The sequence below is a fragment of the Procambarus clarkii genome, chromosome 73 (assembly GCF_040958095.1).
Source record: "Procambarus clarkii isolate CNS0578487 chromosome 73, FALCON_Pclarkii_2.0, whole genome shotgun sequence".
NCBI classification, from domain to species: domain Eukaryota; kingdom Metazoa; phylum Arthropoda; class Malacostraca; order Decapoda; family Cambaridae; genus Procambarus; species Procambarus clarkii.
In genome coordinates, this window is record NC_091222.1 from 25,681,826 (window position 1) to 25,708,211 (window position 26,386).

Consider the following 26,386-nt stretch of genomic DNA (forward strand, 5'->3'; position numbering starts at 1 on the left):
CATGATTTTAAATACCGAGTTTCCTTCTCTCTTCGCAAAAATTACTTATTTCACAAACACTTCCAGCAGCCATCCTTCAAATACAAGCATTAGTTATACATTTAATTAATTAATCTTCATAGTCATCTGTACAAAACTAATTTGATAAATTATATTTATCTCAAGCAGTCTCTAATGTCATTTCCTTTTCAAGAATGTTTACCTTAACCTCTCTCATGACCCAATCTTTATACACACACGAAACAACTATGGTGATAACACACAACCCTGACATATTCCTACATTAACATCAAATACCTCACTACACTATAAAAGTTAACGCATAGTCTACACTCTGTATTAAATCTTTTCAAAACACTGAAAGATCTTTCCCTAATTCCATACATTCTCTATGTTTATTCACCTAGTTGTGCTTGCGGGGGTTAAGCTCAGGTTCTTTCGGCCCGCCTCTGAACTATCAATCAAAAAATTTTTTTCCCACACCCACCAACCACCAGGAAGTAGCCCATAGCAGCTATAATTCCCAGGTACCTAATTTTACTGCCAGGTGAACAGATTCATTAAGAGTGAAAGAAACTTTGCCCATTTGTTTCCGCTATCGCCGGGGATCGATCCCCTGGTCCCTAGGATTATGAATCCTGAGCTCTGTCCACTCAGCCACAGGCCCCTATGGTGTGGTAGCTGCTCGATGTATGCTACAGACCCTTGTATTCCTTACATCAAATGCTTTCGTCAAGATCATTAATACAGTACATCTTACAATTTTTCTCACATGCATTTTTTACTTGTTGTATGATAAATTGACACCCAGCACTGTAGATTGCATAACGTTCTACATGTTTATATTACACATGTACTAGAAACTCAGTATTGTATAAATAAATGTATATTTTGAAACAAAGAAGGGAAGGGAACTATCAGGAGAAAGTGGCAAGGCATTACAACTATATAGCACTAGGAAGGGATCATGATAAAGATTTGGGATGGGGCCCAGGGGAAAAGGAATGAAATAATACCATTAATAATATATATTATCACACTTCTTACCCGGTATTGCGTGGGCTGCATCAGCTGCATGTACAAATCCTCCAATCGCATTCGGATCTGCTCCTCTGTTTGGTCTAGTGGTACTCCTCTTTTTCTTTCAACCTCTTGTGCTGACACCAGCTAGAACATCAAAACATCATGATTATAATAATGTAATAATGAGAATATCAATTGGAGCCGTGAGGAGGATTCGAACCTGCTCTCTCGATACTCCCAAGCACATGCCTTAACCCAGTGGACCAGGATATGCTACAAATAATGCAACCTGCAATTTAATTGAATACAAGGGGTCCCTGAGGTATCAAATCGATACCAAATCAAGGTTTCACACATTACCCCACATGCACTCTGGTGTGATATATATAACCAATTCTCTCCAACTTCTAGGTGTTCCTCTCCTTCTACATTCAAATTCATTCACATACACTCTTAACAATTCAATCGTCCATTAAATTTAATGAAGTGACTGGTCTGGCGTCATGCAGGTCAGTGTTCAATCCCCGATCGTCCACAAATGGTTGGGCACCATTCCTTTCCACCCTTCTCATCCAAATCCTTATCCTGACCCCTTCCCAGTGCTATATAGTCGTAATGCCTTGGTGCTTTCTCCTGATAGTTCCCTTCCTTTCCCCCAAAAAAGCACTTCAGATGCACAAAGAAATCGCATCACTGTGATGTATCAACGAGAAAATCAGCCGAGAGTACCCAGAGTGCAGGCACACTCTGGGTACTGTCTGGCTCTCCAGATGGCTCGACTGATTTTCTCTTTGTGTATCTGAGGCTGGAGCACATGGTTTATGAACACCTACACCAGTGTGTGTGTAGGACCATACCTGGAGCATACCTAGAGAGGGTTTCACAAGTCCTTCTACTCCCCAAGCCCGGCCTGAGGCCAGGCTCAACCAGGTTATAAGGAGTTATATGGAAAATTTTGACTGGCTTTAGTAGAAGCTGCCAGACTTCATGTGAATTCAGTGGAATCCCAGGATGTATAACTGATACCATGTCATGGTATAGTGCTAAGGTGAGCAGCTGGGAGCATCTAGATTGCTGGTATAATTCACCTCATTCCTCCAATTGATTTTATCATCTAACAGGGTCTTGGTGGCTAGGTATCCAGTCAAAGTTCCTTGTCACACTCGGGTTTGAAGTGCCCTAGGCTGGGTTTCCAGGGCTTGTGCTTCTTCCATGGCATTGTAGCTGCTGCTCCTCCTCCTCCTCCTCTAGTAAATCCCATTTTCCTTCTTTTCTGTTGCATGTTAGCTTCCAGAAGCCACTATGGGGTTCGCTCAGAAAACCAACATTGAATGTAATGAAGCAGCCCTTTCTGGGGGAGCCCTAGTGGCTCCCCTGACTTACTTTCCTCCTACTAGGTACATTAGTTTGTGATCCATCAGCTCTGGACTGAAGCAGTCGCCGACCTTGAAGCCAGGAGATTCAGGACACTAACTGTTTGCGGCTTGGCTCACTAGGGGGGGTGTTTCATACACCATTTCAAGTGAACCATTTAGTCTTTGAGTGATTCTTTTGCTGTGTTGGCCACTTTGATGCTTCATTTTTACGAACAATGTACCTGGTTGATACCTGGTTGATGGGGTTCTGGGAGTTCTTCTACTCCCCAAGCCCGGCCCGAGGCCAGGCTCGACTTGTGAGAGTTTGGTCCACCAGGCTGTTGCTTGGAGCGGCCCGCAGGCCCACATACCCACCACAGCCCGGTTGGTCCGGCACTCCTTGGAGGAATAAATCTAGTTTCCTCTTGAAAATGTCCACGGTTGTTCCGGCAATATTTCTTATGCTTGCTGGGAGGACGTTGAACAACCGCGGACCTCTGATGTTTATACAGTGTTCTCTGATTGTGCCTATGGCACCTCTGCTCTTCATTGGTTCACACAATGTAGGTGTCTGTCTGCACACTGTCTCCTCTACTTCTAGTTATATTCCCGGTTAGGATGATTATAGCAATTCTCCGCTTCTTGTGCCTCTTCAAGGGGAACCAAGATCTGGCTCTGGCCTCTTGTGGGCCAATAGAACTACTATCATTGATGTGATTTATTGTTGGAAGCTATCTCAACAACAGTTTCAGCAAGCCATAAGGGCTTACTTAGGAAAGGGAGTTTCTTCACATTCAATGCTGGTTTTTCAACAACTATCGAGCCAACCCGGGGCAGCCCATGAGGTCCACATGCTCTAAACACATTTTAAATATACAAATATTTATTTAACAGGTATATGTGAAACCTGCTTGATACCTGCTTGATGGGGTTCTGGGAGTTCTTCTACTCTACATTAAGTATTATTACTGTACATATATTCCATCTATTCTCGCTGGCAACTCTCAAACCATCCAAGGCTCATGCATGAAGGGGTGTCTCTTCCAATGACTTAAGGATCATTGAGCAGAGCGGACCTGTGCTACGGGCATTCACTTGGTTTTCAGTAGAGATATACCATGCCTAGTGATGCAGGCGATGAGTCACAATAACGTGGTTAAATTATGTTGACCAGACCACACACTAGAAGGTGAAGGGACGACGACGTTTCGGTCCGTCCTGGACCATTCTCAAGTCCTGATCATTCGACAATCGACTTGAGAATGGTCCAGGATGGACCTGAAACATCGTCGTCCCTTCACCTTCTAGTGTGTGGTCATGCCTAGTGATGCTGCTCACTCTACACTTGTCCAGCAGGAACATGACGAGACATCAGTGATATTGCCATAGCAGGAACTTTACCTGCACAGCACACTCTTCAGTTAGTAAAGTGTTTTCTCTTGTTGTAATGTCATTATATAGTATAACAAATTAACATAGTAACAAGTGTTAATAATGTGTTCATTACACAACAATACAAATAGCAATGCACCCGTACTTATGTTTTGTTGGTGTTCATTGCACCCATTACATTATTATTCATTACATTATTAGTTCATTACATTGTTTATTTACCATGTGATTTTCCTGAAATTAGCTCATGCATGAGGATGAAGGCCAACCAATAATCATATAATGTAGGAAGAAAATAAACTCATGCTTACCTCATCTAATGGTGACTTCATTTAACTCAAAAGTATGATTATAAGTGTATACAAATATGAGCGTTATCATTTATGAACTAACTGTCATGAGTTTTACAAATTATGTTCTTCAGACCAGGAGGCCTGGTCGAGGACCGGGCCGCGGGGACGCTAAGCCCCGAAATCATCTTGGGGTAACCTCAAGGTAACCTTCATAAATAGTTCTACAATTTGGAAAGAGCCCTATATCTTGAGATGATTTCGGGGCTTTAGTGTCCCCGCGGCCCGGTCCTCGACCAGGCCTCCACCCCCAGGAAGCAGCCCGTGACAGCTGACTAACACCCAGGTACCTATTTTACTGCTAGGTAACAGGGGCATAGGGTGAAAGAAACTCTGCCCATTGTTTCTTGCCGGCGCCCGGAATAGAACCCGGGACCACAGGATCACAAGTCCAGCGTGCTGTCCGCTCGGCCGACCGGCTCCCATATACCCACATACTGCAAACTGATCTATCTGTATCTCTCACCTATGAGACAGACACACAAGAATCAACAATAAACATCAATCTCAAACCAATTGTTACACAATGCAAGTAGGCAATCAAAACACATTGTAGTTGTTTAGATTCAGCTACTCGGAACAAAAGTTCCAAGTAGCACGGGCTATGGTGAGCCCGTAGTGGATTTACCTGACACAGGAGGTGGCAAGTAGCACGGACTATGGTGAACCCGTAGCGGACTTTAATCAAAACAATAAAACTCCCTTTATTGAAATCCCATAAACTTATTATAAACCAACCCCACTATGTCTTATATAATCTACACCTACAGAACCCCAAATTATAATTTCAATGCAGACACCAATTACTCGGCAGATCATGACAGACTCTATGGATACCTTGTAAGTATGTAATTACTAATGTTTCGATGAGCCTTGTGTACAGCTTCCTCTGTGTGGAAACTATGGCTACAAGTGGGTCTAATATTGGAGTTTATTATGTACTGTATCTTGATGAAAAATATGATGTTTGATCCAGTATTGTTAGTCATGAGTACATATGTACTCCTGACATACATAAGTATCCATGTAACATTTGAAACAAAACTGCGGTACCTATGTTACCTAGCAGTAAAATAGGTACCTGGGTGTTAGTCAGCTGTCACGGCTGCTTCCTGGGGGTGGAGGCCTGGTCGAGGACCGGGCCGCGGGGACACTAAAAAGCCCCGAAATCATCTCAAGATTTCAATATCTCAGAAATAAATACTAACTTTTAGAACTCGGCGAGTGATATTTGCTTGTTTCCACTTGGCGTTCTGGATGGCAGCTTTAACCATAGTCTGCTTGTGTCTTAATTGTGTTATATCATCCATAATATTCTTCATGCTTTCCTGAAGTTTTTCGCCATGTTCTTCTTGATACCTGAAAATAAAAAAACCTGTAGGCTGGTTCATGCAGAAGAATATAATTTTTAGATATTAATCATCACTTTAATATTAAAAATGCTACTAACTAGAAGAAACAGCATAGAAAGTGTAAACTCCCTTATGAGAAATTCCTTGCAGTAATACCAGTTCTCAGTAGAACACTGTATATTCGAAATTAAATGAAATCCAATAATATATATACACTGTATTCTATCATCCGAAGGCATACCTAGGATGAGAGGAAAATATATTAGTCATATGGGCCAGTGGGAAGAGGCATGATGGGAAACCCTTCAAACTAGGAACAAATCCGTCTCAAAAGGTCTTTGTTGACCTGTCTCAGTAAGTCTCGACAGGTCCTGGTTGACCAGACTACCAACTGGGAGGCCTGGTCGGAGACTGGGCTGCGGGGCCATTAATCCCCAATGGCCAATGGTAGGAACAAAGAGCTTGACATTATACGCAGCACCACTGAGAAGTCGACATCGTAAACAGTGCCACCTGACTTTCTATGACTTTTTTTTCCCCCCCATGGGGGATCGAGGATATTTTGGGCTCAGTGCAAGAGTAAAGTTAGCACACAGGTTGGATGTTTTCTGGTACCTTTGGTGACCAAAGCTGCCATCTGGTGGCACTTTATGATAATAGTGCATAGTTTGTTGAGATAATGCAAACTACAGTACTGCTTCCCTTATTCCATCCCCTCTCTTTAATCATGATATGTGCAGTAGTTTGTTTTGCTTCACCTGTGATTTCTTGTCAGTTTTCCTCTGCTTTAAATTTGATCTCGTATCCTTATGCACTTCACGCCTGTATATTCAGACTAGTTCTGGTCCTAGTCTTCTGTAGGTCTGTATAATTCCAGAAGCCTGGTAGAGTCTTTACTAGTATTTACTAATACTAGTAAATACTTTACTAATACTTATTAATACTGTATTTATATCTGTGACTAGTATTTTTGTCAATTTGGAGGATAGTACAATGTATCCTCCAAATTTCCCATATCAATTTAATGGATTCCTTTATATAATTGATAAAATCCTCCCGTCAAATCTAGTCTACAAATTTCAGATCTATCACAAATAAATCTGGACCCAGACCAAGAAGCTGTGAGAGACAAGAGTGTCATCTCACCCCATAAAATAATTTAATTCAGATCCCATTTTTGTTCATATTGTATTTTGGTGTAATGCAATTCTTTAAATTATAAACGTTATTAACAAATATATATAGTTTAGATTTTCCTAAGCTTGTACTCTAAGAGTTGTACAAGAGTTTATGAAACATTTTTTCTGAAAGGTGTGTACACCCCACCTCTTGACCCAGTTGCTCCCCCGGAGGCTCCAGCCAGCCATCCACCTAACATATTCGCCAAGGGTGGTTAAGATTACACTTCTCGGCTGGGATCTGAGAGCTTCTCCTTTGTGCCGAGTGGTATTGGCAATCCCTAGAATAGTACTGTGCCAAGAAGAATTTCATTACACTCAGAGATCACACTAACGTGATGCATCAAATGAACAAATCCACAAGGGCCGTGACGAGGATCACGGCCTGTAGCAACTGTCTAACTCCCAGGTACCTATTTACTGCTAGGTGAACACGGGCTGTGTTCACCTAGCATCCTCGTCCTCATCACGGCCCTTGTGGATTTGTTCAAGAATTTAATTGCTTTTGTTCCAATAGTGTTCCAGGATTGTGTTTAGATCTACCAACATTATGTGCTCTGGGTATGTACCAGATTTACCAACCCTGGTAATTGCCTAGATGTACTTACAGGAACTCACAGTTCCTGCAACGGCGCTGGAACCAATCGTATTGGCATTCGCCTTTCCATTGGGGACTTTCGGCGCCGTGGAGATGGAGGACCTGCTGCCTGGGTAACAGCTTCTCCTCCATATCAACCTACCTTGGCTTTGCACCCTAGTGAGGCCAATCCAGAGCACAATACCATAGTCTCTTGAGACTGATGGATGCCTACTACTACTACTACTACTTACAGGATGAGAACTACGCTCGTGGTGTCCCGTACTCTTTGTCGTATAATGATTTGAAACTACCAACAGTTTTGGCTTCCAAAACATGCAAGCAAGGTGGCAAGCTTGCTCCACTATTTATGTCTTTTCTGAGGATATTGGGTACCTCTTCTGTGAGGTATTGGTATCTCTTGAATTATCATGGCTCTAGGTAATGCATGGAACTTGATCTACATACACAAAAATGTGTTGACGTGGAAGTAATGTAGTTAGTAGTAGGTATCCTGCAGTCTTGGGAGACTATGGAGTTGCGCTCTGGTTGCCGAGGCTGGAGTGTCCTCTCCAGAGCGCAAAGTCAGGGTAGGTTGTTATGGAGGAGAAACTGTTATCCATGCAGCAGGTTCCCCCTCTCCACAGTGCTGAAATTGTCCAATGGAAAGGCAAATGCCAATATGCTTGGTTCCAGCACTTGGTAGTTAGCAGTGTATAAATAGTGCCTGGCCCTGATTTCCAGGCATTTTAGTGCCTTGTATGTTTTATGGGTTTGTGCCTAGGCAGAACACATGTTAATTTTCCACATTTGTGGCTTCATACACCTTCCCTCACTGGAAAAATCAAGTCAGGGTTAGGTGTGCAATAACAGCGGCAGAGCTTTGCTAGCACCTGACACAAATGCCTGTTTGAGTAACAGTTTGGGAACCCAATATCCGTTGTCTTTAGGTGCGTTTACTTTACATTCACTAATGGTTGGACCGAGTTAGTTTCTCCAGCTGACTCAGAGAAGATCGAGTCCAACCACTTGGGGTGGACGGTAGAGCGACAGTCTCGCTTCATGAAGGTTGGCGTTCAATCACCGACCGTCCAAGTGGTTAGGCATCATTCCTTCCCTCCGTCCCAGCCCAAATCCTATCCCAGCCCCCTTCTAAGTGCTATATAGTCATAATGGTTTGGCGCTTTCCCCCTGATAGTTCCCTTCCCTTCAGAGAAAACCGTTCTTGCTTGCATTTTTCACAGTTTATTTTGGCATTTTTGTGAACACTTGGGTCTTCCGATTGCCAGTGTCATTCCACCTGAATTTATATTAAAAAAGTGAAGGGGTTAAAGCATTCCTCGGTTTATGAAATGGACAAAAACGGGTCATGCAAAGCATGTAACATTTATGGAATTGTTGTGAAGTATTACTATGAAAGAGAACAGCTTTAGGGACGATAATGATAAATAAACAGCCAAGGAGCACAGGAGTTACTTACTTGAACTGCTTCTGTAGTTCCTGGAATCCCACTTTTACAACTGGAAAGAACTTCTTGGGGTCAGGATTTTCTCGTTTACCCTGTTCCCACAATGCTGGATCAATTCCTGTAAACAAACATTTCATTTCTTAAGATTCTCATCATTCATGTAGGTGTGAGTGATAATAGCTAATAAATGTTTACTATATATATTTGAAGATAATTTAAACCTTTCTTAGCTCTTTGGACTCCTTGATAGTGAACAATATTTAACAAATGTTGCAAACTCATCCCTTCAATAATCTGACAGAACATTTCCTGATGCAGAATTTCAATCAAATTACTTATCAAGTGTGTGTGTGATGCCCGTGTTCACCTCCGGCACTCCAAGGAGTGCCGGACCAACCGGGCTGTGGTGGGTATGTGGGCCTGCGGGCCGCTCCAAGCAACAGCCTGGTGGACCAAACTCTCACAAGTCGAGCCTGGCCTCGGGCCGGGCTTGGGCAGTAGAAGAACTCCCAGAACCCCATCAACCAGGTATCAACCAGGTAACCTAGCAGTAAATAGGTACCTGGGAGTTAGACAGTTGCTACGGGCTGCTTCCTGGGGGTGTGTAACAAAAAGGAGGCCTGGTCAAAGACCGGGCCGTGCGGACACTAAACCCCAAAATTCTCTCAAGATAACCATGCCCCTTGAATGTAAAAGTTTCCTTTACAATTGAACAATATACAGTAACTTTCCAAGGGAGTCACGAACGTGGTGTGTCCGAGAAACGCTTATTGATTACCGAGAGGCCAAAACACAGTTTTATCACCAGAAACCTAGAGCCCGGATAGTCACTGTGGATATTCATGGATGGGTTCCTAGTGTGAAAGGTTCTCGTTATCCAATCTGTCATTTTTCTTGCAATTGTGATGGCTACTTTATTGTGTTCTTTAAAGGTAGGGGTCTTCCGACATAAGTACACCCAAATCCTTTACATTGCCTTTTCGTTCTATGTTATGATTTGACTGAGTTTTGCATGTGGTTTCCGCTTTTATATTTTTATTTTTTTCCGCAGTGCATGAGCTGGAACTTATCTTCGTTAAACACCATATTATTTTCTGTAGCCCATAAAAAGACCTGATTTACATCTGACTGGAGGTTTGTCGTGTCCTCTATGTTGCCTACTCATGAAAATCCTAGTGTCATCTGCAAAGGATGATACAGTGCTATAGATTGTATCCTTGTCTATGTCCAATATGAGGATGAGAAAAAGTACTGGAGCAAGCACAGTACCCTGGGGGACTGAGCTCTTCACGGTTGATGGACCGGATTTTATTTTGTTGACTATTACACATTGGGTTCAATTAGTCAGGAAATTGTAGATCCATCTGCCTATTTTTCCAGTAATTCCTTATGAACGCATTTTATGTGCAATAACACCATGGTCATATTTGTCAAAGGCCTTTGCGAAATCTGTGTAAATTACATCAGCGTTTTGTTTGTCTTCCATGGCATCTAATGCCATGTCATAGTGGTCCAGAAACTGCGACAGGCAAGAGCGCCCTGTTCTGAAGCCATGTTGTCCGGGGTTATGGAGATGCTGTGATTCCATGTATTTTGTGATCTAACTTCTTAGCACTCTCTCAAAGATTTTTATGATGTGCGATGTTAGTGCTATCGGTCTGTAATTTTTGGCCTCTGCCTTATTTCCTCCTTTATGGAGTGGTGCTATCTCTGCTGTTTTTATTATGTCAGGGATAACGCCAGTATCTAGGCTTTGTCTACAAAGAATGTGAAAGGCCTGCGATAGTGGTTTTTTACAGTTCTTGATGAATATGGCGTGCCAAGAATCAGGGCCTGGTGGAGAGTGCATATTTCGGATTTCTCTCTATTTCACTGATGGCCTTTTGCTCACTTTGTCTCTCCTGGGTTTTGTATGATTCTTGTAGCTTGAATTCAATTGTTTCTATTTCTCTACCTAACCTTCTTCGCCGTTCTTGAGATAGAGTGCAACTCTCAAGTTATTCCGCAATTCGTTTTCTTCGCCTATAGAGGGAACGACATTCCATTCCAATCTGCATCTCTTCCTCTTTTTTTTCTTAGGGGTATGCAGTTTGAGAATATTTCTAGTGCTACTGAGGTTATTTTTTTCATGCATTTGTTCAGGTTTGCATTTTCTAGCTGTTCTTGCCAGTTTATTTCTGTGAAGTCTTGGTTTATTTGCTCCCAGTTTATCTGTTTATTACTGAAGTTAAATTTGCTGAAATCTCCTCCACCAGGAATCGGGACTGGTTTTGAAGGTCTATTCCCTGTGCTTGTCAGAACTTCAATTAAGTTGTGATCTGAATAACAGGTATTTGTAATCATTATGTTCCTGATCAATTCATCATTATTGGTGAAAATGAGGTCCAGTGTGTTCTCCTCCCTAGTTGGTTCTACTATTTGCTGGTTTAAGGCAAACCTGTCGTACATCCGTAGCAGGTCATTTGCATGCACCTGATCATTTAGGCTACTTCCTGGTAGACTTTTTGATATTACTGTATTAGCCAGGTGCTTCCATTTCAGGTGCCGTACATTGAAATCCCCAAGCAGGATGATGTTCGGGGCTGGATTTGTGAGGTTTTGCAAGCAGTGTTCTATTTTCATTAGTTGGTCTTTAACCCTCAAACCGCTAGGGGCCCAAATGGAATTCACACCCACAGGCGCAACAAAAAAAAAAATCCAAAAAATTCTTTCGTCTGATAGAAGTGTTCATTTTTGTTCCCTGATCACAGAAAAAATAACAAAAAAATTGTAGGTGGCATATTTTAGCTGCAATAGGGTAGGGAAGTGTGGCAAAAAAGGGGCGTTGGCAGAGTCTTCGCCAGACGAGGTCTACTCCGCCCGAGCTGTCAGACGGCAGTTGCCACAAATATATTATTACCTAATTATTTCAATGTCTCTGATTGATTTTTTCTTAGTTTTTTGCAGTAATATTATTCCATACAGTGAATTGTGGTATATTTATATTATAAAATGTGTGAACCATCGCTGTACTCAAAATTATGGTGTGCATATTAGTGATTCAATTATTATGTTCATAAAACAATAAACAAATAGTTTTGCTGTTGTTACACTATATACACAGGTTATATATAAGTATTTGCATGTTTTCTACACCATAACGAGCTACTAAGTTGGTCTTGTGAGTCAAAAAGCAACGAGGAGTGACCGCCAAACACCAGCGAGCCACTCACTGCCACTCCCTCCCTCAACACCACCTCACTCACCCTCATTCACCTCCCACAATACTCTTTCTGTATTTATTCATTATACACAGACGTTATATATACGTATTTACATGTTTTGTTCACCATAACTGTACATCTAAGCTTGTGTGGTGAGTAAAGGCCATAAGACGTAGCTACTCACACAGTCAGCTGATCGGCGGCCGCCCTCAAGGCCAGACGCACTAATATTTGTCATCCAACAATATTGTTTGTGGTGTTATTACGCTATATACACACATTATATATAAGTATCTACCTGTTTTATTCACCATACCTGTACAAATAAGCTGGTATGGTGCCCGAAGACCATATTGGCCATCAGTAAACAACATGCCAAGTCGTGCAGACGACGCTCCTCCCTCACCAAAATGGCGGCTCCCAACCTACTCCTCTCGCTGTTATCTCACACTATACACACGTTATATATAAGTATCTACATTTGTGTTCACCATAGCGAACCACCAAGCTGGTATGGTGAGTGCAGTCAATAAATGGTGGCCACACACAGTCAGAAAACGACGCCACAACCCTCCCTCCCACAGCCTTACTCCTCCCTCCATGGAGCACAGTGCTAAATATCACCACAATCCTGCTATTATCAGAATCCTGGTCAGTTTTATCACAGTCAGGGGGCTTCAGTAATACTATCACTGCTAAATAATAGCAGTATCATTTATATTATGGTATTTGTAGGCGATGCTGTGGTCACAAGCTGAACAGCGGTGCTGTGAGCTCGTGCTGCGTGCGCCAGCCTTGGTGGCTTGCTCAATACTGACGCTCTAACAACCAAGAATGTTGGCCTGGATTTTTTTTCTAGGTGGCATCTGGCAACTATCGGTCATGGCTGTACTATAGCTGCCCCTATCCCAGGCGGGGCGTTTAAATTATAGCGCTAGACACGAAATCATATATAAATGATGTGCGCGGTTTCGGTTTTGTCACTGATATCATTTATATATGATATGCGCGGTTTGAGGGTTAAACTGCTGAGGGTTTGCCTCCAGTGACTTAAATACAATGACAATACTGTAATTACATTTAAGATCTCTATTTTGATTATCAGCACTTCCACCATATCATTTGTGGTGTTTAGCAGCTCAGTGCAGATGAGTGTGTCCTTGATGTACAGGCTGACCCCACCCTGTAGTCTGTGTTTCCTGTCACATGTGAAAAGATTGTACTCTGAGATCCATATTTCACCATCTTGGTAGTCTTTTGTGCGAGTTTCCGTTAGGGCTGCAAACACTGCATTTGCCTCACGAAGGAGACCATCTATAAAATGAACTTTGTTAGATTTGCATGTTTCTATACCCTGGATGTTGGCAAATATAAATGATGTTATCGTGTTTGTGGAAATGCTGGATGCTTTAGTTGGTGTTAATAGCCCGTAGTCGCGGCTAGGTACTGTAAGACCTAAAAGGTACTGTGTGTGTGTGTGTGTGTGTGTGTGTGTGTGTGTAATCACCTAGTTGTGCTGCGGGGGTTGAGCTTTGCTCTTTCGGTCCGCCTCTCAACTGTCAATCAATTGTTACTAACTACTATTTTTTTTTTCTTTCTTCCACACCACACACACACCCCTCAGGAAGCAGCCCGTGACAGATGACTAACTCCTAGGTACCTATTTACTGCTAGGTAATAGGGGCATCAGGGTGAAAGAAACTCTGCCCATTGTTTCCCGCCAGCACCGGGAATCGAACCCGGGCCACAGGATTACGTGTCCAGCATGCTATCCACACAGCCACCGATGCCCTATGTGTCTTTTGCCATGCTATGAGGCGCTACTCCACAAATATACAACGTAACTGTCCCTATGATTCCTGGTTACAACTTGTTATAAAGTTGTTACATCTTGTTATAATGTTTTTATGTCGTATTAGAACACTGTTACAACTTGCTATATTGGTTGTTACAACTTGTTAGGTGTTAAACCTTGTTCGAACGTTGTAGTTTCATCATGCGTTTGGCGGATACGGAGTAGTTCACGAGAAAAAGTCATTACATTCAATGCTTGCTTTTTTATCCCAACTTTCACTAACAATTTGCAATGAGACAAACATTAGACAAATAGGAACAAATCCACAAGGGCCATGACGAGGATTCGAACCTGCGTCCGGGAGCATCCCAGACACTGCCTTAATCGACTGAGCTACGACTGGATTAAAAGAGCCTCGGAGAGGCTACGGGTTTGTGCCTCGGAGAGGCTACGGGATCCAGTAAGTTCAGTAGAACTTCAGTTTCAACTCTTTTAACCATGTCGTAGCTCAGTCGATTAAGGCAGTGTCTGGGATGCTCCCGGACGCAGGTTTGAATCCTCGTCACGGCCCTTTTAGATTTGTTCATTTGATGCATCACGTTAGTGTGATCTCTGTGTGTAATTAGACAAATAGATTATTTACCTCTTTGAGGTGTATCAAGATATTCCTTCATCTGCGTTTCAGTCAGCGTCAACAATGGAATGATCTGCTCAATGCACAAGTTCTGGAACAGAAATGTATGAATTGTAAGCAGTATAGTGTGTGTATGCCAAAATTAAAACTGTGTTAAAAGCATAATACAATATTTAAAACAAAACAAAATCAATTTTTATGTATAGTCTACACATTTTAAATGGGCATTATCACACATTTCAGGAGAGGCACCTACAACATTTACTACAGATAACTTCCATTTAACATAATCTTTAATCCTTTACCAGCCATTGAGCTCATTAGGCGTAATGAAACTGCTGATTATTTAGACACTTATTACTATACATAATATAAATAAGTGGAACCAATTACCGCGTACCGTGGTGGAGGTGGGCTCCCTAGATTGTTTCAAGCGTGGGTTGGACATGTATATGAGTGGGATTGGGTGGTTATAAATAGGAGCTGCCTCGTATAGGCCAATAGGCCTTCTGCAGTTACTTTTGTTCTTATGTTCTTATAATAACCCACAAAACTGATATATTGTACTGTATTGAATATTTTGAAGAAGTACATTATATGCACAATCAAATTTTGTGATTCCCACAAACTCCAAGCTATGAGCACACTACCATGAACATTTCACCACATAACTTTTTATTTAACATAAGCAGATAAATAGGGCGTTTCCAATAAACAGCATCGGAGAAGCAGGACCGAGACATGAGTAATACTAATCTCATAATTACTTACAGAGAAAGGCTGTAAATTATGCAACCTAACCTGAAAGCATATCGTGACTTACACAAGATGCAAAACCTGTAGAACCTGCTTGATACCCGCTTGATGGGGTTCTGGGAGTTCTTCTACTCCCCAAGCCCGGCCCGAGGCCAAGCTTGACTTGTGAGAGTTTGGTCCATCTGGCTGTAACTTGGAGCGGCCCGCAGGCCCACATACCCATCACAGCCCGGTTTGTCCGAAACTTTTTTTTAGAAAACAGTCTAGTTTTCTCTTGAAGATGTCCACAGTTGTTCTGGCAATATTTCTTATAGTCGCTGGGAGGATGTTGAACAGCCACAGACCTCTGATGTTTATAGTGTTCTCTGATTGTGCCTATGGCACCTCTGCTCTGTTAGTTGTTGAACTAACAACAAAATTACTGATATGTCACGTAATCAAGTTAGCTGTCAATTTTTATGACGAAATGTCATACCATGTCACTCGTGTCATTTATGGGAAATTATTGCGAACAAATTAAAACTACTCAACTAAATTACAAATGAACTGGAAGAATGGAAAAATATTTATAAATACATATATCCAGAATCACTGACTGGAAAGAAACCCATAAATTGTCCACAAGTTCTCCAAAATCTGGGGGCGCCAGATTCACAAAGCAGTTACGCAAGCACTTATAAAAGTGTACATCTTTCCTCAATCTTTGACGGCTTTACAAGCTTGAAAACGTCCCAATCAACTGTTGTTATTGTTATAAACAGCCTCCTGGTGCTTTGCAGCTCATTAACTGTTTAATAATTGTAAACAAAGTCACCAAAGATTGAGAAAAGATGTACAGGTTCGTAAGTGCTTGCATAACTGCTTCGTGAATCTGGCCCCAGGTCCGTAAGTGCTTGCGTAACTGCTTCGTGAATCTGGCCCTGGGGTCCAGAGAAGAACAGAGATTATAAGAAATTAATACCGCATAGGCTTACCTTCAAAATCTGAATGTATGATGCTCCCAACATGTGACGAGAGGCATCACTAGCAGATGCGCGTTGCTTCTCTCCTGGGGAATGACATTGGAGAGCTGCATTCAATGTTATATTTGACTTCTACAATATATTGAGTAATATACAGAGTTAGGAAAACATCGCCTCGTACATTACATAATAAGTGATTCACAATTCTCTTGCTCTTTTTTTACATCAGATACCATCAGGTGATTTACTGCATTACAATTATCATGATCAATTATCAATTATAGGGAGCCGGTTGGCCGAGCGGACAGCACGCTGGACTTGTGATCCTGTGGTCCCGGGTTCGATCCCAGGCGCCGGCGAGAAACAATGGGCAGAGTTTCTTTCACCCTATGCCCCTGTTACCTAGCAGTAAAATAGGTACCTGGGTGTTAGTCAGCTGTCACGGGCTGCTTCTTGGGGGTGGAGGCCTGGTCGAAGACCGGGCCGCAAGGACACTAAAAGCCCCGAAATCATCTCAAGATAACCTCAAGATCCTACTTTTCCAGTTCGTTGAAAAGACAGGCACGTGGCTGCTAACGAGAAGAAGATTGAAAAAATAAATTCCCAGTGTGAGGGGGGAGTGTTAACTGAAGGATAAAGTATTATCTAGGTCAGGTTCTCACTATTAGGATGAGATGATCAAATCCACAAGGTCCGTGACGAGGATTCCAACCTACGTCTGAGAGCATTCCAGTCGCTACCTTAATCGACTGAGCTACGACGTGGCCGTGACTGATCCTCGTCACGGCCCTTGTGGATTTGTTCATTGAAGCATCACGCTACTTGTGATTTCTGTGTGCAACGAGATGCTCTTTTGTTTCAAGTGCCTTATATTTACTGTATGTTGTACATGTCTTATATGATGGAGAGGGTGGCTCACCATTATGTACAATAAACACACAGTCAAGGACTAAAACTGGATGCTGGGAGTCAAGGTTGCAGAGGATGTATGAAACTTAAAAGAAAAATAATGCATGTGAGTTAGTTTGGCCATGATAAGGCGAAGAAGTGTCACAATTCACAGGTGATGAGTAAAGTAGTTGCTCAGCAAGCAGCTTGTTGTGGCAGCCGTGGGGTGGAAGTTGCTACGGAGGTTATACCTTGAGGTTATCTTGAGATGATTTCGGGGCTTAGCGTCCCCACAGCCTGGTCCTCGACCAGGCCTCATTTTTCTTATACATCCCCAGGAAGCAACCCGTAGCAGCTGTCTAACTCCCAGGTACCTATTTACTGCTAGGTGAACGGGAGATTCAGGGTGAAAGAAACTCTGCCTATTTGTTTTGCCTCCACCGGGGATCGAACCCAGAACCTCAGGACTACGAATCCGAAATGCTGTTCACTCAGCCGTCAGGAAGTTATATTTTCATATTTATTCCAATGTCCCTGAATGGTTCTTTTTTATTCAGAGCAGTGGGTAAGGGCTCGAAAAATATAAGGGTTGAGAACACTGGCTGTGTATACCTAGAAGCACTCACTCTTAAGGCATAATTCTATGTTTGTAGGTTTGGCATATACGTTGGTGCTTAGAGATGCTCCTGTTTTTGCTGTTAACACATCCAGGAAAGGCAGACTGATATTATTACTATTTTCATGGGTAAATTGGAATCCTGACTTTCTCTCAAGATGACTTTTTAGACCAATTAGTGTTCTAGGTCTTTTACTATTACAAATATGTCATCGACATAATGACAGTATGCGCTTGGTACTGAAGACGCTCTCCTCGATTGTGGCCATGTAAAAATTAGCAAATTGCACTCCTAGGGGGAACCCATTGCAACCCCATCTATCTGTAGATACACTACAAGTTTCCTTGTTGAGTGATGAAAGGAGCTTCCTTTGAACATGCCTAAGACTCTTCAGGTGTGACTCTGGTATGCCAAATTTATGGGTACTCATCTCTATACTCTGTTGAGGATAATTTGTATAGTAGTGTCAACTGAGATATTGATAAACAGAGTCAACATCTAGTGAAACAGTAATGCCTTCGGCCTGTGTAGTCTTGATTATCTCTAGGAAATCTGCTGATAAATGTAGACTGCAATTGCTCGGAGTGTATCTTGAGGTTATCTTAAGATGATTTCGGGGCTTTTTAGTGTCCCCGCGGCACGGTCCTTCGACCAAGCCTCCACCCCCAGGAAGCCGCCCGTGACAGCTGACTAACACCCAGGTACCAATTTTACTGCTAGGTAACAGGGGCATAGGGTGAAAGAAACTCTGCCCATTGTTTCTCGCCGGCGCCTGGGATCGAACCCAGGACCACAGGATCACAAGTCCAGCATGCTGTCCGCTCGGCCGACCGGCTCCTATGGAGCTAGGAATTTGTTTATTCTTCTGGCAAGGTGGTAGGTAAGGGTTGGTATTTGACTGATTATTAGGCATAGTGGGATTACCTGGTGTGTGAGTCTTAACATTGCCATAGGCATATCCTAGGCCATAGTCGCCTTGGAGTTTAGCAAAGTGAATTCCACCTCTCTTTGCGTTGATTGCAGCAATAGTTTTGTTTACTTTGTGTTCAAGGTCTTCCAAAGGGTTCCTCGTGATTCGCTGAAATTCAGTGTCATCACTGAGGATGTTGCTGGTTTTATTGATACATTGCTCAGTTAGTATCAACACATATGCTGATGTCTTCATGGCTTTTCGTATTGTTACACATTCCAGATTTTTAAGTTGTTTTGCGGCTTCTTTGAGTCATGGAGTCGGGATTTTCTATTAGTATGTTCCTCATTTTATCCAAGCCTCTGCTAGTCTGTGGTGTCTGTGGTGATGACTTTTTTTTTGTCCTCTAGCGTGTGGATGTCATCGACAAGAATTTTTATTTCAAGGTATTTTTGATACATTTTAGCTTTTGATTGGATGTGACAGTTTAGACCAAGGTTCAAGAGGTCTTGTTAGTCCTGAGTAATTCCTAAGTTCTTGAAGCGTGTACAAAGGAAGCTTCTATCATCAGTTTACAAGGAAATATGAATGTACAGAAGGATAAGAGTAGCAATGGACTCTTCTACAAGGAGTGCTATTTGCTAATTTTTACGTGAACACAATCGAGGAAGTAGCCTTCAGTAGCAGACATAAACCAAGCTGTTGCCTTAGTTTTGTAAAGTTTCTGAATATGATCTCATTATAAGAAAGAAAAAATGAATACACCATAATACAAAAACAAAACAAAAAACCAAACATTATAGATTACAAACTTAAACAACCTGGGTTATTTCTATATCAGATGAGCTGAAATTTGATTATTACACGTTTGAGGTCTTTTCTCGCCAATAGAATGCTGAGATCTGAGTGCATATTAAACAAGAAAATGACCTTCTTGAGGTTATCTTGAGATGATTTCGGGGCTTTAGTGTCCCCGCGGCCCGGTCCTCGACCAGACCTCCACCCCCAGGAAGCAACCCGTGACAGCTGACTAACACCCAGGTACCTATTTTACTGTTAGGTAACAGGGGCATAGGGTGACAGAAACTCTGCCCATTGTTTCTCGCCGGCGCCCAGGATTGAACCCGGGACCATAGGATCATAAGTCCAGCGTGCTGTCCGCTCGGCCGACCGGCTCCCATAACTTGTACCTTGTACAACTTTAAGAGCCCAAACAAAATACATATAATATTCACAAGCTTGAAACCTTAATTACCATTGGGGAAAACTTGCTGAACGTAAAACCTGATGTTCGTTTTGTTTGGCACTTCTGCAGCAAAGATTTCGTCAATAACGACCTCGGCGCCACCAAATATTGGAGCCAATGTTGAAATAATTTGCTGCTTGTGGGGCCTGGAAGAGTGAAAACCCTTGAGAAACCAGAACTAAACTGCCGATTGATTAATGGATTAAATTGAATGCTGTATCTCTGCCAGTGTAATAACTGGTTTGAGTTTTCTTGAAGTCATCTTCAATATTTTACAAGGCAAAATATGTAAATTACTTATTCAACATAAGCTATGTAAAATATAATTTGTTACCACAAAGGCATTAGTCTAAATCGTAATTGGAATAATTTGAAAAACCCAGCACTGACTGTAAGGAAACGCCTTTTTCTGGAGGAGCCCCCAGTGGTTTCTCTGAAACTATTTTCCCGAGATTGCTTCATACTAAAAGGTCACGTCAGTTGCGGACGTTCTGTGGTCTGCTGGGAACCAGAGCCATAGCCTGATCCCCTCAAAAGAGGTGCAGGGAGCAAGTGATAATCCACCACCTCACCAGAAAAAGCCTCCAGAAAGTCACCGTAGCTTTACAGACAACTGCAGGGCTCACAGAAAATGAAGCCTTGAAAACTGCCCCATAACAACACAAACAAGTCCCACAGAGTAAAGGATTCACTTAAATGAGCTCGAAACGTGATTACCATGACCAGGTGGCTCAGCCCCGGTTACCAGCTGTCTCCCCAAGTCAGTTCTGGACTTCATGAACAAATTCCCGATGAACCGACAAACCTGGAGGGTGTGAGGATATCAGGACGCCACTGGCGATAATCCAGAAAGATGCATTTCATTACACTGGAGGGCACACCCTGGTGTGGCTCTGAAGCTAACAATACAGAACAAATTGTTCACAACTTTTTCTGTGGGGAGCCCCTACGCCTCCCTGGAGCTTATCGGGCTAATGGATGTTATATTAGACCGGGACATTAGCTCCCTGAAACCTCTCTGAAAGGGCCAGGTTCTGGCGCTGGTCCCTGGTAGGTCTGCACTCCTTAGCTAATGTCCCGGTCTAATATAACATACATTAGCCTGATAAGCTCCAGGGAGCCTCCGGGGCTCACCCAGAAAATGGCGTTTCATTACATTCAATGCTGTTTTTTTTTTTAGACCAAAATTGGAATACAGTATGCAGCTGTTGTATGGTGCCCATACCTCAAACAGCACATGAATAAACTGGAAAAGATGACAAGACATGCAAGTAATGGCTCCCGGAACTGAAAAACCAAGAGCTATGACGAGAAATTAGAGGGGGGGGGGATTAAATATACTAAATCTAAAAGATAGAAAAGAGGTGATATGATCACTACATACAAAATAGTAACTGGAATCAACAAAATTGACAAAGCAGAGTTTTTTAAAACTGCATCATTAAGAACAAGAGAACATAGGTTCAAACTAAGAAAACAAAGCTGCCAAAAACAGTAGACAGTTCACCGTTTCAAACAGAGTAATTGCCTAAGTGTAGTCACAGGACGAGAGCTACGCTCGTGGTGTCCCGTCTTCCCAGAACCTCCAATTTATGACTGGCCAGAGTGGTAGATGGTTGGACCAAGTAAAGTGAGGAGGCTGGCTGTGACTCGTACGTCAGACTGCGAGCAGCCTCGTTCAACAGCCTGGTTGCCCAGTCCAGCAACGAGGAGGTCTGGTCGACGACCGAGCCGCGGAGTCGCTGAGCCCCGGAATCACCTCAAGGTAATCTCAAGGTAAGGAAGCGAAGGCCAAAACTATCAGTAGTTTCGAAGCGCCATATGACAAAGAGTACTGGGAAGACAGAATGCTGTGATCGTAGTTCTCATCCTGTAACTACACTTAGATAAGTACCATCATCCACTATTGCAAACTCACTCTCTCTCTTGCCATTCCTTGGGTTGAGAGGCATTTCATGCTTTAGTGTAGTATTGTCTACTCCGGAACTATACACTTGTTAGCACCACCAAAATATCATACAGTATTTTCTTATCATCTGTGTAAAAATATGTTAATAATTGTTGTCCATTTGATAGAAATATCAAAGCCTGCATGATGGACTAAGTCTTATTATGAACATTTATCACAGCTTTCAACCTTTTGCACACTTCATAATTTGAAATTTTCAAAGTCAAGAAAATAATTCAAAGTTGCAAACAAAAATTACTTACTCCACTTCCGAGAGGCCCTTTCCAATGATGATTTGCACAATACCATTCTCGTTACGATAATTAGGGATCCTGGCGTAGCAAACTACTTTGAAGCGGCAGTATGGATTTTCAGGTGTGAACTCCACAGGCGGCATATTATAAGCATAATAACCTGAAATAGAATGTAAACAAAAATGAATTGTGATACTTGAGAGTACAATAATGCGGTTTTATTAACAGATAAAAACAATGTTAGTCCTTACCTAACAGTGATCGCATGGAAGTAAGGTTTTAGGTTCTTATACCCCATCCACTAGCAATGTTTTACCCGTTATGTAATAATTTACCTTTTCTGATGTTTGAATTCTTCGTCGAACCTGACTCTAACCCCTTCAACTGCACATCACACTCATGGATGTTTTAAAGTACCAAGTAGGATTTAAAACCCCTGCGGGTACACAGGGTCTCACATTTGCCTCCTCGGGCCTCCAGTAAACAGATGCCATCTCGGAAAAAATAATCACGAGTGCCCTTCCTGGTTATAAGGACTTCGTTACTAAGAGAGTGACCATATTGGACGCCAGTCGTCCGAGCGGACAGCACGCTGGACTTGTGATCCTGTGGTCCCGGGTTCGATCCCGGGAGCCGGCGAGAAACAATGGGCAGAGTTTCTTTTACCCTATGCCCCTGTTACCTAGCAGTAAAATAGGTACCTTGGTGTTAGTCAGCTGTCACGGGCTGCTTCCTGGGGATGGAGGCCTGGTCGAGGACCGGGCCGCGGGGACACTAAAGTCCCGAAATTATCTCAAGATAACCTCAAGGAGGAGGAGCGCACGCAGCAGCAACGCGCAGCACTGCCATGTAGCTCGTGCCAACACCATCACTTAATGAGGACAATATATAAGTAACTGTAATTATTTACTGATGATAATGACACAGAACACTCAGAAAGTGATATGGTTCAGACTATGTTGAAGACTATATACAAGGTTCAGATACCAGTTTACCCAATACTGGTGATCATGTTCACAGTGTGACACAGACAGCCACTGCACACAGTCATGATTTGATGCATTTATGTATCATGAAATGGGACTTGCCTGATGGAGTTCTAGGAGTTCTACTCCCCAAGCCCAGACCTAGGCCAAGCTTGACTTGTGAGAACTTGGTCCAACAGTCTGTTGCTTGGAGCGGTCTGCAGGCCCACATATCCACCACAGCCTGGTTAGTTCAATACTTCTTGAAGAAAACTATTTAGTTTTATCTTGAATATGTCCATGGTTGTTCCGGCAATATGTCTCATACTTGCCTGAAGGATGTTCGAACAACCGTAGACCTCTGATATTTATACAGTGTTCTCATGTTCCTTTGTATCTGGATTGTAACTGGATGGGGTTCTGGGAGTTCTTCTACTCCCCAAGCCCAGCCCGGGGCCAGGCTTGAATTGTGCAAAGTCCTTTGAAAAGGAACATGTGAAAAACTATTCATATTCAGGATTTAGTGACCAGATTCACGAAGCAGTTACGCAAGCACTTACAAATCTATCCATCTTTTCTCAATCTTTGATGGCTTTGTTTACAATTATTAAACAGATAATGAACTCCAAAGCACCAGGAGGCTGTTTATAATAACAACAACAGTTGATTGGAAATTTTTTATGCTTGTAAACTGTTTAATAAATGTAACCAAAGCTGTCAAAGAGTGAGGGAAGATGTACACGTTCGTAAATAGTTGCGTAACTGCTTTGTGAATCTGGTCCTTGAACCTAGATTTAATAAGTGTCATGAATTTCTCGTAAAGGGTGAAGCTTGGAAGTCGGCAAGCACCACGGAGCCACCTAAGGATCCTTCCAAAAAATTGACACATTGTAAAACAAATTAGTCGGAATTAACGCTGGCCCCATAAGTGCCAGGTGCTACAGTGAATAACAATGTCATGGAGAAGACGGGGAATATATGAAAGAGGTACTGTAATTTGAAACACACAACAGCCTAGTGGACCAAACTCTCACAAATCAAGCCTGGCCTGTGGGCCGCTCCAAGCAACAGCCTGGTGGACCAAACTCTCACAAGTCAAGCCTGGCCTGTGGGCCGCTCCAAGCAACAGCCTAGTGGACCAAACTCTCACAGGTCAAGCCTGGCCTGCGGGCCGCTCCAAGCAACAGCCTGGTGGACCAAACTCTCACAAGTCAAGCCTGGCCTCGGGCCGGGCTTGGGGAGTAGAAGAACTCCCAGAACCCTATCAACTAGGTATCAATTAGGTAAAACTGAGTAAGTACTCTTCACTTTGCACCATATATTGCAAAGCTTGAAATGACAATTGGAGCTAAACTCATCACTAAATCAATTTTAAACACGTACTATATTATGTACGTACCTTGAGAACCTTAATAAATAATCAGAAACTTGCCTTTCCCAGCCCCCCAAAATGCTTGAAGTTGATTCCACTTGCGCAAGACTTCATCATTTTCATTATTGAAGTATGAAGGAGTGCATATGGCAAGATGCAAAGCCAGCGAGGAGTCTGGTTGTCCTATTGCTGCTAATTGCGAAGCATCTGCAAGAAACACTAATTCAGCAATGGCCTGTAATATTTCAAGTATATATAATAAATAATTACAGATAACCAATATATTTCAAGTCTGTAAGGTACAGTATATTGCAAACACTTACAAATAGTATAGGATTAAGTGTAATAAAATACAATTTTCAGGGAGGTTTCTGCGGTACCTCCCAGCCGCTGAAGATACTGTTACCAAGAACCTCTGAAAACACTCCGGGCCCCAGCGACGTGTGTGCCTACCAAAAACCAGAATCAGAATCTGGTTCACTCAAACAGGAAAGGGGAGCTGCTTATCAGACATCAGCACAAACCCAAGAACTGCTAATTTGGCCAGAAGATCCCGATGGACGGCGTCAAGAATGGCCTGAAACCAGGGACAAAGCACCTGCCTGAAGCAGAAATACCTGATCAGGAGGCTGTCAGGAGACACCAGCTGCATGCAACAGATTCCTTTTCCTTCCCCCAAAAATCTAGCCAGAGTGGTAGACGGTTGGAACAAATTAGGTGAGGTGGTGGTGGAGGCCAAAACCGTCAGTAGCTTCAAAGCGTTATATGACAGAGTGCTGGGTAGACGGGACACCACGAGCATAACTCATCCTGTAACTACACTTAGATAATTACATAAACTAAAACACATACCTGTAGGTTGAGTTCCAAATGTTGATGTTGTTTTTACCCTGAAAATAAATTGCTACATTAAAACATTTGAACTAAATTTTAACAATTTGTTTATTCATCAGAAATTTCAAATACTCATTTCAGTCAAACATTGAAAATCTGAAATAATTATTACTAATTTCTTGCAACTTCAAAAACAAGAGGACATAGGTTCAAACTAGAGAAATGAAGCTGCTGAAAAACAAAAAGTTCACTTTTGCAAACAGAGTGGTAGACCGTTGGTACAAGTTAAGCGAGGTGGTGGTGGTACAGGGTAAAACCATGAGTGCCTACGGTGGTCATACCTTGGAGTTTTTCTACTACCAAGCCCGCCCGGGCTTAGCCGAGGGAGCCGGTTGGCCGAGCGGACAGCACGCTGGACACATGATCCTGTGGTCCTGGGATCGAACCCGGGACCAGGAGCCAGGAGGGGGAGCCACCTCAGAGGAGCTGGCAGCCCATCACTCCAGTTCTTGAACTGATGTGCTGGTGGTCGGATCAGTCACCTCTGGCTTCAAGTTCCTGTTCTGGATTTATGCCTTGTGTGGGTGTTCTAGCTGTGTGTGGTGTGGCAGCCAGGTGTTTTAGTGTTCAGGAGCAGCATGCGCCTAGGACAATCTTCCCTTGGTACTTCGTGAGTACTGCCCTTGCCTTTATCGTTTGATGTTGTCTTCGCCCTTGGGGTACGTCGGGAGTCTAGGGCTTTCCGTCTTGCCCCAGGTAGGGAAGTGTTATTGGCTAGGTGCACTGTGGCTGCCGCAGCTAGCTTTACTTCAATGCAGCGGCCAATGTTTCTCTCTGATTACCAGTTTGTTTATTGTCTCTCTTCGGGGGATTTTGTTTTCATTTTCTTTCCATTCTCTAGCATTCTCGCCTTGTTTAGACAGAGGAGGTCTGCTTAGCTTCTTATTAGGCTAGCCTAGGTTGTGTTGGTAGTCCTCCTGTTGCCCCAGAGGTTTCATAGCTGTTACTGGTGGTCAGTTTGCCTGCTATCTGACAGGGTTCTACTGGTTTAGCTGGCCCCAGTGCCTGGGCTTCCCGTAGGGCTAATTAACCCTACGGGCCCTGTTAAACTCTTGTGGGCTCGGATGTACAATGGTTACCTCTTCTGAGCCCGCTCATGCCTAGTTGAAGGTTGTTCGTTGTCCGACTCAGGAAAACGATTATCCATACTGCCTCCGTCACGCTGCCTGTTGGGTCGGGAACACCAACAACCTGGAGTCTTGCAAGTCTTGTTTCCCGCTTGTACTTCACTTTCCTTATTCCTTGTC

The 26,386-nt window shown here is 42.8% G+C and overlaps 1 protein-coding gene across 7 annotated transcripts in view; it reads right to left on the reverse strand.

Moving 5' to 3' along the window:
- LOC123774172 (nucleoporin p54) overlaps positions 1 to 26,386 on the reverse strand; it is an 80,257-nt gene that overhangs the window by 3,754 nt on the left and 50,117 nt on the right. For all 7 annotated transcript variants that reach the window (XM_069312721.1, XM_069312718.1, XM_069312719.1 and 4 more), the window contains 9 exons: positions 25,098 to 25,135; positions 24,306 to 24,452; positions 21,918 to 22,068; positions 19,716 to 19,852; positions 16,058 to 16,131; positions 14,337 to 14,418; positions 8,708 to 8,813; positions 5,329 to 5,479; positions 1,048 to 1,167 (listed from right to left, as the gene is read on the reverse strand). In XM_069312721.1, the coding sequence (XP_069168822.1) occupies positions 1,048 to 1,167; positions 5,329 to 5,479; positions 8,708 to 8,813; positions 14,337 to 14,418; positions 16,058 to 16,131; positions 19,716 to 19,852; positions 21,918 to 22,068; positions 24,306 to 24,452; positions 25,098 to 25,135 (1,006 nt within the window). The remainder of the gene's footprint in view (positions 1 to 1,047; positions 1,168 to 5,328; positions 5,480 to 8,707; positions 8,814 to 14,336; positions 14,419 to 16,057; positions 16,132 to 19,715; positions 19,853 to 21,917; positions 22,069 to 24,305; positions 24,453 to 25,097; positions 25,136 to 26,386) is intronic.